General features: G+C 51.7%; 4 protein-coding genes across 4 annotated transcripts; 2 read left to right on the top strand and 2 right to left on the bottom strand.

Moving 5' to 3' along the window:
* Positions 1-178: 178 nt before the first annotated feature.
* M406DRAFT_70048 (uncharacterized protein) lies at positions 179-602 on the top strand (the record flags this gene model as incomplete). The annotated part of the gene is made up of 2 exons (XM_040925307.1): positions 179-413; positions 493-602. The coding sequence occupies 2 exons, from the start codon at positions 179-181 to the stop codon at positions 600-602; spliced, it is 345 nt and encodes a 114-aa protein (XP_040778905.1).
* Positions 603-1,246: 644 nt separating this feature from the next.
* On the top strand, positions 1,247-3,051 carry M406DRAFT_70047 (uncharacterized protein; the record flags this gene model as incomplete). The annotated part of the gene is made up of 3 exons (XM_040925306.1): positions 1,247-1,689; positions 1,786-2,470; positions 2,551-3,051. 3 exons carry the CDS (start codon positions 1,247-1,249, stop codon positions 3,049-3,051), a joined length of 1,629 nt encoding a protein of 542 aa, XP_040778904.1.
* Positions 3,052-3,273: 222 nt separating this feature from the next.
* On the bottom strand, positions 3,274-5,353 carry M406DRAFT_338617 (putative sugar transporter; the record flags this gene model as incomplete). Its single annotated transcript, XM_040921364.1, has 4 exons — positions 3,274-3,317; positions 3,449-4,142; positions 4,240-5,066; positions 5,176-5,353. The coding sequence occupies 4 exons, from the start codon at positions 5,351-5,353 to the stop codon at positions 3,274-3,276; spliced, it is 1,743 nt and encodes a 580-aa protein (XP_040778903.1).
* A 5,375-nt stretch (positions 5,354-10,728) lies between these two features.
* Positions 10,729-12,407, bottom strand: M406DRAFT_289221 (acid protease; the record flags this gene model as incomplete). The annotated part of the gene is made up of 2 exons (XM_040918841.1): positions 10,729-11,153; positions 11,228-12,407. The coding sequence occupies 2 exons, from the start codon at positions 12,405-12,407 to the stop codon at positions 11,026-11,028; spliced, it is 1,308 nt and encodes a 435-aa protein (XP_040778902.1). The 3' UTR covers positions 10,729-11,025.
* Positions 12,408-15,071: the final 2,664 nt, after the last annotated feature.

The raw sequence follows: 15,071 nt of genomic DNA, 5'->3' as shown, positions 1-15,071 counted from the left end.
ATTACGATAACAAACCATTTACACTATTTACGTTCCTGATTCATTCCCTGCAACGAGGACCTCTTACTTTCCATTGGCTATTCTCTGGCATACGATTTTCTTGTCTCCGACTTCTCGACATCTGATCCATCCATCCCATCCACATAAATTCGGCCCCAAAAAACTCCTGACCGCCAAGATGGACGCATGTAACGCCATCTACCATCATTCTCCCAACCGACAACGGCCTGACCTGTCTGACGAGGTGGCCTACGCCGTGGACATGTTTTTATACGTGCTCCTGGCCATCTCCACCGCCACGCTCCTAGTCAGTGTTTGCGTCTTGGGTTGGCAATGGATGAGAGAGTATGACGGAGAACTATTAGATGATGAAATCGGTTACGGAGAGGAGGAGAGGCTAGTCCCCAAGGACTGTAAGTACTTATTCCCCCTGGCATTACCCACAATTATACTGGTCTTGCCTAGGCTAACCTTTTCTGGTCTTCCTATCAGACGCAGACCCCGAGGGATATGGTGCGGTGGGCATGCGCATCACAAGTACGAGTCTCATTCGCAAGGCATGGACGACGGATGGGACAGAAGTTGATTATCTGTCGGACTGAGAAGCTGGTAGTAGCTCGTGTCAAAGTGTGAGGTTTCGGTTGATACGCATAATGCATCAAAGCTCAAGGAATGATATTGTATGAGAGGGCCAGTGAATCGCTAGCCCAGGGCCCTGGACAGCCTCAGGAACCTTGGAAGTTTGAACATCTGGCTGTCCCTTCTTTCTTCTTCTCTCGTCTTTCAATAGCGCCTAGCAATACGGGCCTTTTCTATCTCGCATATAGCACACAAGGCAATTGCTTATTAATCACTTAAGTGGGTAACTCTTGTCGGATCTGAAGCAACAATGATTTCCTCATCAACTGGTGTTGCTAGGATCAGAACTGTCCGGTAATTACTTGCAAATGCACAGCATCGCAGGGCTAATCAAAATCAACCGGCAGAGCTGAATGTGATGCACAGCCGCAGCAGCGCGGTACGGTACCATGCAGGTTTCCAACGCTAGAATGCAACTCAAGCAGGCCCAATCAGCATACGCCCCCCACAGCTGGTCAGCATAGCCACAAGGCAGATTTTGTTTTCCTTATACCCATACATAAAGGTCTTGCTGTGCTCACAAAATTGAAGAAGAGAAAGACTCAGAGGTGGCTATTCCCAGCTTTGTGCCATTTTTGGGAGCGAATGCCCAGAAACCCTGGCCGACATGGCTAGCCCCTTCGATATCATCGCGCTAGCAGAGACGGTCGTGGGCGTGGGAAGTAAAATTTACAAGTTCTTCAGCAGCCTAAGGAGTGCTCCACAGGAAGTCCGCGACTTCTGTACCGAGCTCGAGCTGCTGAGATCCATCCTATTGAAGATCGGGATGTCAGCTTCGCGGATCATGGGCATCTCTCCGGTCACGGGCAGCCAGATGTTCGGCTTGGAAACAATCCTTGTATGCCTAAAGGGGTGTGAGGCTGAATTCAAGGCTATCTGGACTGGCGTGTCTGCACTTCATACAGACCGAGGTATTGAGTGGGGGAGGCTGGCTGGGAAGCTGACAAAGAGCGTCTCGTGGGTAGTTAAAGCGGGAGAGCTTGAGAAGGCTACGAGGAGGCTCGATAGGACGAAACAGACTCTCCTGCTTGGTATGGCATTTTCAGGGATGTAAGTCTCTCCAGGTCTTTCATATATTTATGCTGAGGACTTTATACTTCATTGTTGTTGAACCGCAAGGTGCTGATGATATTCTGTACTGTACAGCGAGGCGGATGCTGCTACAGCCCAGGGCCTCAGCTCGATCGACATGCACATTCAAGAAAACGGCGTCTCAATGTCCTTGCAAGTAGATAAGCTCAAAGATGCGATGCTTATCAGTCTCCAACAACTTGAACATCGCTTGTTGCAAAGGGTCAGCGAATTGTCAGGCATTGCGGAGGCGCAACATGAGGAAGGTGACCGGCGCATCATTCAGCTTTCTCAGGACTTTCCTTCTCTTTCTCTGGAGACACACCTCGAAACACCACTTGGGCTGGTTGAGGAAGATAATCCCAATGCTACAGCCAATGCGATCTCGATGAACTCGGTTTCAACCTCTCCTCCCGGGGGTCAACAGCCACAGGACGATCCAGAGAACATCGGCATGTCCGAGCAGGACACGGCGTTTCTACATGGTCAGATGTCAATATCAAGTGGTAAATCCATGGATCACTTCCTCAAGTCGTTAAAGCCAGACGTCCAAGACCTCCTAAGCAAACCAGTGTCAATCGATGACCTAATGGAGAGCCTTCAGCCGTCTTCGGCGAAATCCAAAGGATTCGACACCCGCCGCGCAACATTGTTGCCGCGCATCACCAAACTCTTCAACAACGCTGGTGTTTTCAGCAACTTGGTACCGAGTGACGATGCATATAATTACATATGGGGAGCCTCGGCGTTCTTGTTGAAGGTAAGCAGTATAATGAGAGCTGAGGCGTGACCGCGGATGCAAATGGTTGATTGAGAGATGCTAACTGAACACAAATACAGACCGCATCGCGTGCTGCACAGACTGAATCTATGCTGAACAGTCTTGAGGAGATGCAGGAAGCCTTCGTGATGTGCGAGCGAGAATATAAGCTGTACCCCGAGGGGAACATCCATCTGCTGTTCGAGTCACTCTGCAAGGAAATGGTCGTCGGCATGGAATCCACATTGAAATTCCACCGAATGCCAAAATCAAATATCCTGGTGGCGTCATCTTCGGTACTCTCTGCACGCGAGGCATTGCAGAATACAGTGACTCGAATCAAGAACTTGTCGGAAAAGGTGATCAGAGAGGTCGAGTACCACCACAGGCGGGAACTCAGAGAGGCAAGCCAGCGGCTGCGGGAAGTGGACAGGAAGCAGGATGAAGTTCTGCGCAGGCTTGAGGAACAGCAGAGGATTCTTTCCGGCCTCCAGCAGGAACAGAAGCTCCTTGCGACTGTGACAGAGTACCAGAAAGTCTTGCAACTGCTACAGCAACTTCTGGCTCGACATGCCTCTTAATTGAGAGTTTCACAAAATAAAGAGATAGGAATACAGAATTGCTGAAACAGGGAAAACACCCAGGATATTGCCGAAAGGTCTTGTTTGCTAGCCCCCAATAACATTTTCCCCCTCACGTTGTTAACACAGACTGCGCCTTTCTCGATATATCTAGGCAACTCGTGATGTCTAGTTACCTTTAGACTGCTGACTATAAGCAGCACCGCAATCCGAATTGAGGAGCTAAATGACGTTCTTGTGGTCCCATAGTACAGTAAAGCATTCTCCTGTGCATTGCAGATGTTATTTCTTAGTTTATCTTCTCCTGTCTACTCATGAATCCTACTACGCAGTGATATATTACACTACCAGATCAATTAAGCATCCGTCTCAGAATCGTGGTGCTTGACATCGATACCAGCCGGCGACTTCTCGTTCAGATCCTCAGGCCTCTCAACACCAGACAGGCCCAGGCTGGCGTAGATACGATCCATGCGCGCCTTGTCCTCGGCAGCGATGGTGGTGTCGTCCCCGCCAAAGTAGACATCCAGCTCCTCGAGCGTCTTATCCTTGGTCTCAGGGATACACTTCCAGACGAAAACAGCGCCCATACCGCAAAAGCACGCAAAGAAGATGTAAGTGCCATACGACATGCCGCTAGTGGACAGCATGTCCTTGGTCGTCAGGCCAATGACAAAGTTGAACATCCAGTTCGTCGACGCCGTGATGGCCACGCCCTTGGACCGCAGCGAGTTGGGGAAGATCTCCTGTGCGAGGACCCAGGTGACGGGCCCCCACGAGTAGGCAAAGTTGACGGCGAACAGCCAGACAAAGGCGACGGCGGCCCAGCCTGCGTTGCCGTGGGCGCTCCAGTCGGACATGAAGCTGCCTTCGACGCCCGCGACGATGGCGTGGCACACCATCATGCCGATGGCTCCGCAGATCAGGAAGGTCTTGCGGCCAAATCTATCGAGATAGAGCACGGAGGGGATGGTGAAAATGACCTGCAAGATGCCTGTTACGCCGGTGGCGAGCAGGCTCACGGTGGTCGAGGTCAGGCCGAAGCTGTCGAAGATCTGGGGCGCATAGTAGAGGACCGAGTTGATACCAGTCTAGAGAACAAATTGTTATTAGCATCCGATCCACATTTACATTTACATGTGTTGAGAAAAAAAGAGCGTGTCTGTGGAAGCAATGGGGAGGACTTACAAATTGCTGGAAGATCATGAGCCAGATTCCAATCCAGACTCGCTTTTGCATGTTCTTGGCAAAGAGCGGCTTCCAGGTTCCAAACTTGCCAGTAGCAGCCAGCTCGGCCTCGACCTCCTCGTCGAACATCACGGCGGCCTTGATCTCGAGGAACTCGGCACGCAGGACGGGGTCGTCAGCGGGCAGACGACGCAGCTTGGACAGCGAGGCAATGCACTCCTCGTCACGGTGCTTCATGGCGAGCCAGCGGGGTGAGAAGGGCAGGAAGAACATGCCAACAAAGAGGATCCAGGCAAAGACCATCTGGAAGGCGATGGGGAACCGCCAGGCGATGTCCTTCTGGCCAGAGCACAAGTGGCCGTGGGCGGCCTCGTAGTTGAAGGAACCGTCGATGTACCACTGGTCCTCTGGCACGTTGTAGGGCTTGCACTCGCTTCCTCCGATGAACTGGAACCCGTAGTCGAGCCAGAAGGCGATGGTGGTGCCGATGGTGATGGACAGTTGTTGGAGCGAGACGAGGGAGCCTCGCAGCTCTGGTGGCGCAATTTCGGCCTGATACAAAGGAATGACCATGGAGAACATGCCAATACCAACACCGCCGATGATACGACCGGCAAAGAGCATGCCTGGGTTCTGGGCAGCGCACTGAAGGCAGGTCCCGAGGGTGAAGATGATGACGGCCACGTTCATTGAGTACTTCCGGGAGATCTTGTCGGCAGTGTAACCACAGATAAGGGCTCCGAACCAGGCACCAAGCTCAAGGGCAGCAACCAGCCAGCCCTGGATGGTATCGCCCATGAGGCTGGGGAATTGTGACTGAAAGTTCTCTGTTTTGCGTTGTGGTCAGTAAACAAATCCATTACAGATGCAATAGTATATGATAGAAAGAGAAGAACAGAGAGATGGAGAAAGAGAGAAGACGAATACAATACATACCCATAACAAGAACAGGAGACATGACACCCTGATCATAACCATACATGATACAACCCAGGGCAGCAAAACAGCACGTCATGGAGACGTACGGGTTCTTGAGCATACCCACGATACCATGTTGTCTCTCGGCCGCCAGACGACCAACGGCCGACTGACTCTGGATTCCTGCTGCAACCATTGTCGCCTTTTTTTGAGTGCCAACTAGTCAACCGAGAGTATTGACACTGCGACGAGTGGGAGGGATAGAGGCGAAAAGGACAGGGAGGAGGGGGGGGGGGGGGAAAGACGAGGATCGACACGAAGAGGAAGTCATTCAGTTTATATATTCTCAATTGTTATTTGTCTCCTCAGGATCCATGCCAGGACATAGACGGCTCACTGTCCACCTCGACGAACCCCCTAATTAGGACATACCAACAACATCCGAGCCCACTGATCGCAATTCCGAGGCTGGCAGCAAAAAAGGACTGATCCCAATAGCCCGGGTCGACGACCCAGATCCTAGCACACTCGTGTGTGCCCTGGCAGCGAGAGCCGCATTCCATCGCCCGCACCCTGGTGATGCAGTCAGTGGTGCTTTAGACCCGCCGAAATGCAACCGACCGGAGCTGCCCGTCACCCCCAGACCGGGTCCGAGGAGAGGGAAAGAGGGCCCAAAAGAGAGAAAAGAAGAAAGAAAAAAGTAAAGTTAGGAACCTTGGAGAACACGATGATGACGTTGCAGGAGGTCCTGTTCCCCGGATACCACCCCCCAGGCCTGGTGGGCATTTCTGGGGGGGGGGGGGGGGCGCGCGCAGCTGGGACTCGGCCACACTTGCGGCGATATTCTGGGTCTATAGGAGGATGTGCTACTCCCCCTTCTTCGATAGGCCAATGTCACCGGTGTGCGTGGCAGAGCAGCCCCAGAGATGATCTGGAAGCGGAGCAGAGCATATTTACCGGGGACCATATGACAAAACCCCCTGGTTCTAGTATAGGAGTAGCCCAGGGAGACCACAAAAAGAGGACAGAGGAAAAAAGAAGAAGAAAAGAAATCAAAGGGGGGCCTCTTGAAGTCGACAATATGGAAGAGGGATGACTGAACTGGCTTTAGATCCCTTATGACTTGTCTCAGAATGTTCTTCCGGTATTGTGGATACGTACCACACGCGCCTATTCGGTCGGTTCAGCCGTTTAAGTATGAATGGCGGACGGAAATAGACAAGGCTGAACCTCCCAAGTCCAAACAGACTTGAAGTATGACCTTCCTGAGTAATACACTCCTCTCAACATCTCAAGAGACACACGTAAACAGCATCACTTGCACGTCTCGTTGCGACTTAACATGATAGGTATGCTTCCGCTTCCACTTCCCCATGGGCAAGATCTTCGTCCGCCACGCGACGGCCCAGCGTATCCTTCCCCAGGTTTCGGCCACAATCCGACCTCAACCTCAGAGCCATGGTTGGCAAGCCAGATAAGATGCATTCTCACCCAGATCTGAACCGTTTCCACAAAATACTACGTGGACTTTCTCGAGCTGAATCACTCACATTGGGCAAGGGGGAAAAAAATGGAGCATGGTTAAACGGCAAAGTCGGCACCACAGCAACTCGGCGCAATTGTGGAGGTGAGAGCCGAGGGGAGGGCCCTAGATAACAAGACCTCTCGCACCCACGGGGAATAGAGAGGGGTCTGGGGAATAACAGTAGGTCCCTTTGTCTTTTCCCTTTTCTTTTCTTCTTCTCATTTTTGTTTTTTCACCTTCACAGTCCGGGATTTTCTGGAGGGCTAACTGAGTAACCCATGTGGAAGAGGGAAGAGGAAGAAACCCCTCCTCCCCCCCTCCCCCCAACGCCGAAAAAGCCGACCTTCATCCACGCCAAGCCCGTGTCCCCTTTCTGCCACTCCAGCAGAGCCGGAACTTGACCGAGGAACCACAACCGCCCCACGGCCTTGGCAGACGGGGTCAGACGCCGGGGACAGAAACGACCCTCCAGATTGTTCATCCGGTTTTTCCCCAGGAGATTGATTGACCAGTGGAGCACGCGGGGAATCAAGAACGGGGAAACACGGGGGTCGATGCTTTTTCTCCACAGGGCCGGACGGCTTGCATACGAGAACAGGAGCAAGTCGTCCTCCAGACGTCGTCGAGCCTTTGATAATAAGCACTTGTGCCTGTCGAGGTACATGCTGCTGAAGGCATAGCGTAGGAATATTGGTCTAGTGCATCGGACCGACGACGTGCTGAACCTGCCGAGATCGTGCCGTGACAGTATATGCCTGTATGCAGTGATTTCCAATCAATTCGTAGATTATCGCCAGCACGCATTTCAAGGTTGAGTAGGCTAGATAGATCTACAGGAAATATGTGTTGGTTGCATTGAGTCCGGGAAAGAGAGGCGGTGACCTCGTGACTCGTGAGCCCTGGATGGAGACGTAATCACTCGCCCACTCCGCCTTCCTTCGCCGCCCTCAACCGTCCCTATACAAGCTGCATAGGAAATATGAAAGGAAAAGAAGAAGGAAACGAGGCTCAATTAACAAGTGCTTCCCACTTTCCAGACTGAGAACGATCAAGGTAAACTCCCTGTCCCTCCAAAACAAGGCCGTCTTGAAACACGACAAATCCGAGTACGCGAGCCGAGCGCCCCCCCCCCCCCAATTACCATAACACACAAAGAGACAACGTTCGATGAACCCCATCGAAAGTGGTCAAGGAGTCCCACCAGGTCTCCAGAATTAGGCCGAGAGCTTAGGCCTGGGAAGGGCCAAGTCGCGCAGTTGCAGCTCCATGAATTGAACACTGCCTGCCACGCGGCCGCAAGATCATCCCGTCCGTCCCAGCCCGGGGCGCGCCCGGAGGAAAAAGTTGACACCGGAAATGGACTTAATTAGAGACGCGTGGCGGGCAGGGATTGTCACAGAACCAAGCAAGGCGTTGGACATGTCACTATTGGGATACATAAATGTATATTCATCCGGCTCATAATTTATGGCTTAATATTTTAGAAATGACTTGAATTCATGCGTGCATATACAAGGCGCGAACATTGGCTGCTCTGGTGAATCAACAGTTGGAGAGTTATAGGACAAAAATAATAATCAACACATTCAAACAAACTTATTGGCAATGAGTATCAAATGAATTTCTATCTCGACAACATAATTGATGAGGGATCTTTTAATTACTGTGTCCGTCTGTATATTCGACAGCGCATTCTGGCTTTAGGTGCTTCATCCGTCAAGAGCTGGAAGCAACAATATCTACCTTGAGGAAGAATCTATAACCAGTCTAGAGAGAAATTGAAGACTTCGAGATTATTGCTCAGCCTCAGCGGCCAGGATAAGGCTGTTTCTGTTCCTCGGTCTTATCATTGGCGAAAGCGTTCTGATCATCAGGCGAAAAATGAAATGAAATCACATTTGCAATCAGCCTGACCGAGCACTACACTTCACTCGAGTGCTTCACTTAGGGGAGACCACTCACGTAGCTGGCAAAATTGTTCGGATCCTGTTGACTGTAGTTTTAGGCGGCTTAATCCTTGCCTTTGCCATCTACACTGAGACCAACATGAAGGCTGTCTAAGAGGAGTCTTTCACCTGAGCACGAGCCGGCGAAGTCTTGCTCTCGGGCGCCATTGGAGGAGCGATTGGTGCCGCGTCTAGTGGGTTAAAGTCGCAGCAAACAATGCATTTTCTATCCTCAGCCTAGGCACTCCAAAACCCCATCACAGGCTTCGGAATCGCGACCTCTCTTATCATTGGCGGCGGTGCTAGCACCTCTGCCGGTTTCACCATGAGAGCCGTGGTCCATTGCGAGCCCATCTTCTCTTCCTAGCGAGCCCTCACGGCCCTACAAGGTGCTGCTGCTGCTGCCACCGGCAGTACATTGTGGGCTTCGGCATCCTTCCTCAGTCTAGGTGGTCACGAGACACTGGTCATCTCTATAGATATGAGAAAATTGGAGTCAGGCACATGCGCGTTGTCCTTCCGTCCATAAGGCGAGCCCTCTCAACACGCATGTGCCTGACTCGAACGTTCTCATATATGTATCAAACCAAACAGAACATCGACGATTTCAGCGCGGTCGAACATGATCAAAAGTCATTCTTCCGAATACATGACAATTCCAATCATCTCAAACTATTGCACAAGGTGATGCAACGCATTGTGATATCTCGGTCAAGTATCAAAAGCGTGTTGTCAACCGTCCCGTTTGCGCCTCGTCACTAAGAGAAGCTGCAAATAATTAGCCACTTCAACCAGACCAAAAGTGAACCGTTCAAGATTGAGACTGCGAGCAAAGACACCAGGCTCCTGTCGCCCAATGGCGCGCTCGAGAATGCCCAGGTGAATGTCAATGTGACTGAGACGCATGTTCAAGCGGCATATAGACCTATTGATTTCGTGAGTATGTCCAACTGAAATCAGTTTGCGCCACAGCTTTGTAATGTTCTGTAAGACAAAACATAATGGCTTTAGCACAGCTTTGCGAGGGTAAAATCATCCAGAGTCGACCATGACTTAGATCTTGATTTCCAGGGCCTGAGGGTAATCAAGTCGTGAGGAGTATCTACATTTGTGCGATTTGTTAATTGTTACGATCTTATTAACTTCTTTTGAAAAACGGCGAGACTCGACGAAATTGTAGTGAAGCAAGTCATGCTTCGCCTGCATATTTGTGAGCACTTCATATTGGTCTGCCTGTTTGCTCAGCTCCTTCCGATTGTGCTACTTTTCCAACATGCTGCAGAAATAGAATAAATAATGTAGCCACATCAAACTTGGATTGATAGTTAATTACCAAGTAAATACCCTCGTTGTAAACAGTATTGTTATTCCTCTCCCAAGCATTATGTATTTTGCAGCCACGCTACAATACTTTACTGGTCTCGAAACTGCTGACGATGGGAAGAAACTTCATACCCTTCAGAGATAAGAAGAACAAGACCATCCCAGCTTTCAGCAAAGAGTTGAAACTGGACCTTATACAACCGCGGACGCGTAACATGACGGGCAAGGATTATCATTGCTTCAAGTTCCAAAAATTGCATAAGCCTCAAAGGAAACAGAACATTGAACCTTCTCCCTCGCCTTCTTCGTTCTTGATATTTTTCTGGTATCAAAGGCTGCCTTCTTCCACGTGCCAAGCAAAGGATATTGCTCTCTCTCTCTCAGGGACTATAGTCCAGCCCTCTGCTCGAGTTCAAAGAAGAGCTCGTGCGGGAGGGAAGAAAAGAGTTGGGATCAACCCGAAACACCGCAAGTGTTTCAGTCGATCTCCCGCCACTTTTCCTTATGTCATGATCTCGGAACACATCTGGCTTGGCGACGAAATCTCTTTGTATTACGACATGGCCAAGGTTCTTCAATGATCTCGTGTGGGTTTTCTCATAGTTTCATTTGAAGCTTCGTGTATTATCCTTGGCTGGGTGGCTGCGCCCGGCCTACGGGCGGTTTTGTCTTTTCTTTAATTTTTGTCTGGGCACAATTCGGAGATTCTGTCACGCGCAAGAAAATGATTACAAGCTTGGTCAGTCAGTCACTGGGAGGCAAAACGAGGACAACGTTGTGATGGTGATACTGGCTTTATTTGCACGATACAGCACTTGCCGAATGCTCACATATCCAGCCAGCGCGAGGAAGAGAATAAAACGTCCCTCCTGCCGCAGGTTGATATGTACATTATAGAATCCTTGCTGAATGACGATAGGAGAGAGACACACACGCCACTGGGAAACAAGGCCCCATCGCCCATTTCACAGTACACAGGTCAGTTCTATGCCTGGACCATGCCTCGTCTTTACTCTCTCTTCAGAATTGGAGTAGCTCATCCATATACATGGGAGCTCTCAAGCTATAGGCCGCTTATTGATGCTCAGCAAAGCCGAGGGAGTTGTTGCCGCCGTTGAAAGCAACGAACTGCGACTTGAAGAAGATGTCGCCATAGATACCCATCTCACCAGCGCTGCCGGCCTGGACACCACCGAAGCAAGCTGTGAATTACATGTTAGCACGATATAGCCCATCAATCTTCAAAAATCACAAAACATGGCTCGAGATAACTTACTGTTACCCTGGACCTGGGCAAAGTTGATGTCCTCTCCTCTCACGCGGGCCATGGTGCCGCCGACGTCAAGCATCAGATCGGGCAGAGTAGCATTGCAGTCCACGGTGACACCACCAGCCTGCGCATTGTTCTGCGCAGAGGGGATCTGGGAGTAGTAACCGTTGACGATGGTAGGGTCAGCGATGATGAGGGTGGTGCCGGTGTCGGCAATGGCCTGGCCGGTAGGGTTGGCTGCCTGAGCCGCGCCGGTGCCGACCGCAAACTTGGTGCTGCTGAACTGCCAGAAGCCCATGGTGGTGTTGACAGCGGCCCACGACATGGTACCGTTGAACTTGGTGGCATCGATGGCGCCGAAGGTGTACGCTCCCACGGAAGCCTTGCGAAGGTCAGCAGTGAAGACGGGCTCGGCGAGCGTGGCCATGGCGTTGTCGAAGAAAGTCTTCTGCTGCTGAGGCTGCACAGTGTTGAGCTTGCTGTAGGCCAGGCCGACGAGTCCGTTGCTGTTGGTATCCTCGATGAAGGATTGCGAGACGGCAGTGGCCATCTCAATGGCCTGCTGTGTCACGGTGGCGCCGCCAATGTTGACAGTGTCGGTGCCAACGTTGCCGGCAGCACCGGAGCCATCACCATAGCTGATGGAGAATGTGGCGCCGTTCATCATCGCGAAGGTGGAGGAATTGGTCGGGTTGTAGAGGGTGTGGCCTGCGGTGTCGGCGGCGGCGAGCTGAGTGTTGAAGACCCACAGGTCGGAAGATCCGGAGTCGAAGTCGAGGTTGATAGTCTGTCCACCAATGTTCACTGGGGCCAGGTACTCAACGTCACCCTGCTCAGGTGTAGCAGCAACGAGGCCAGTGCCGGCAGCAAGGGAAGTAGTGTTGGTAGCAGCATTAGTGGTGTTGGTAGCAGCATCAACCTTGGCACTGTTGGTGAGCTTGTCATCGAGGGTGGTTGTCGAGCTGGACTGGTTCCGGATGGCGTCCATCAGCGCAGGTGGGACCTTCAGGCGGAATTTCCTCAGAGACTTCAAGTACTGCCTGGGGCCGTTGTGTCCCTTGAAGTTCACATTGCGTACCCGCTCCACCGAGTATACGCCTCGCTTCTGGATGTTGGGTGATGGGGCCGCCGCCACCATGGCGGCTAGGAAGCCCAAGAAAAGAACGGCTCTGATAAGGGACTGCATTATGCCGACTGGTTGAAGAAAGGATGTGAAGAGAGTGATAGTACTAAGAATAAGAAGACCACGCCAGGTGGATGGAATGAAGAAAATGCAGAGTAGGAAGGGGGCGACAACAATCGATCCCGGAGAACTCCTACCTGCTCGCTACCGGAGCAAGAAAGAATATATGTACTAAGGTGGAAAGAGGAGTGACGGGTGGAAGGGAGATGATGGAGGAAAACAAACGAGAGTGAGAGGCGGGATGCACAGAGTAAATAAACCACAAGCGCTGCTTGGGAATGGGTGACAGGAGGGACAACTTAGAACACCTACTATAGCACTCAGGGGGCGTGGTCGAGAGCACTTTGCTGAAGTATCAACTCAAACATTAAGCTTCAGTCCGTAACAGCACCCTGGCGATGGGATGAAATTCGCAAACACGGAGACAGGGCAGCTTGCCTGTACCGGGGCGGACAATCCTGAACATCGACAGGCCTGGAGGTTACGTACACCCGACAGATTGAATCCGACGTTTGGCAAAACCTGCACCCCCTCCGATCCGAGCGCGGTGCGTGCTAGACGCGCTCAGTTGCGCCTGGGTATCGATCCAAGACAACGCCTGTGGCATCGTGGTGGAGCAGTAGGTAAGGTTAAACAAGTTAAAGCCCGGGGACCCATGAAAGACCCACGTCCGACAGAGGCGGAGGTGGTGGAGCGTTCCAGGAGCCGCATGCCTGAGCAGGGGTTGTGAGGGGGCTTGCTCAGGGAGTCGACAGAGCCTCATGCAAGGGTCTGGAACTTTGGGCTGGCCGCAGTCCGATATTTTGCTGTCACCTTTCCCGATTGGTAGGTATGATGCCTCAGGAGATCTGTTTGAGAAAATTGTCCTGCCACAGAACTTGCACGAATCGGCTGAAGCCTGTTCTTCACTAGGCGGGTAGACCGGCAGATTCTCGTTTTCGCTACTTGACGATCAATATGCTTCGTTAAGCGGTAAGTTGATGATGTGACGCTGAACGGCAGCCCTTGGTGTGCAAAATTAGCGTGTAGTGGGTTCTCCTGTGGTGTTCTTGGTGGCCTCCCATCTCCGAGGTCCATCTCGGCTGTCAACCAAGTCTTCTAGACATGGCGGCATAGGCTGAATCCATCCAGCGGCAATCGATAGCAAACACACTAGCAGGAGATAACTTAGAGAGCGCTGTTCTGATCGGTTGCACGGCACGGCACGAAGGAAAGCTGGCTGTGCAGTTTCGAGAGATAGGCACAAGCGCTCATATCCCTGGAACAATTACTTGACCATAGATGTTTCCAGAGGGCATTCGGTTGACGGCACAAGAAAGATGATGAGCGGACAGACGAGCCATCGGAATATTGTTGTCCGGCCGCAAGATGGACAACTGGTCTGATGTATGTTTGCGTAAGTTGTTGTCCAGCGCGTGGCTTCTGTTTCCGAGGAGAGACAGACTGGACATCAGGTTGAGGCACGATCGAATCGAGTGTGCCATTTTTAGATAGCAGTCGACGGATCACACCAGATGATGAGAAACAAAAACAGATCATCCTTGGCACGCACGCTGGAAAGTTAGAAGCTGGCTGTGAATCGATTCACTGATCCCAAAGGCCCGCTAGTGCTGATCTTCCGCAGCAGTCCGAGGCCAGTCCAGGCCAGGCATGGTGTCATGAGTGATGAGCGCGGTTGTAGCAGATCAGTGACGATTGGCGAATGGGCTTCGTCCGGTAAACAAGAACAAGCCACGGCGCAACAGCCAGTCGCGATGCTTGATTGGGTGTTGAGATGAAGCAGAAACCACGAATCGACCCATCAAGGACTTGGCCTACTCCCTTCTTCTTTGGTCCGTGTAAACAGTCCAGATAATGAACTGAGTGAGGGCTGCCGGTGTAACCAGAGTGCCTCGCCGTGCCACCTCTTTGTTTTGGACTTGTTGCCCATCATCGACAGAAGTAGCAGCAGAGCCACAGATGGCACCACCCCTTCGCTAGTACGAGGGTTGTGATATTGACGCATTGGTATGCATTCCTTCTTTGCCACGCCGTCCCAACCGTGAAGTGATTGCCGCCCACTCGCACCCTGACCAGAGCCAAGACTACAAACTCTGTGTTGCTGCAGGTGATCCTGAGAAGGATCTTGGTGATCATGGGAAACATAGCAGCTGCCGCAAAGTCGATCATAAGGCTGGAAAAGGGAACCTGGCGGCGCGTTCAACGGAGCGAAGGACATGCAGCCCTGGGGTGGCCAAGTGGTTGGTGCATCGGTGCATTGGTGTAAATTTGGTGGTGGCTGTTTCAGGATCTTCAGACGCCAACGGTGCCGGTTTCAGCGCTCCCCCAGCGGCACTGTCGGCCTGTGCGGGTGTAGCGACTGCTACCGTAGTATCTCGAGTCTGCCGTCGCGTTCTTCAGGTACGAGATCTCAACTGGAGCGATGTATATGTATTCTTTGACCGTTCTGGTGATGAAGTTGAATTGCTGTTGATGAGACTTGCCATTTCAATTAGGTGGCAGGTGCGTCGTTGACAAAGGACCCATACCAGCGGCCCTTGGTAGCTCTTTAGCGGACGCTTCCTTCCCCCACAGCGTACTTTTAAGTACATGGTTCAGCAGAGTACAGTAGCTTGAGCAGGTCCAACCCCACCAAACAAGCATCAGATCCAATTTAGCCTATTGTAA

The sequence above is a fragment of the Cryphonectria parasitica genome (assembly GCF_011745365.1).
Source record: "Cryphonectria parasitica EP155 unplaced genomic scaffold M406scaffold_3, whole genome shotgun sequence".
Classification (NCBI taxonomy): Eukaryota; Fungi; Ascomycota; class Sordariomycetes; order Diaporthales; family Cryphonectriaceae; genus Cryphonectria; species Cryphonectria parasitica.
The sequence above is the reverse complement of the archived record's forward strand: the minus strand, read 5'-3'. Positions and strand labels throughout refer to the sequence as shown.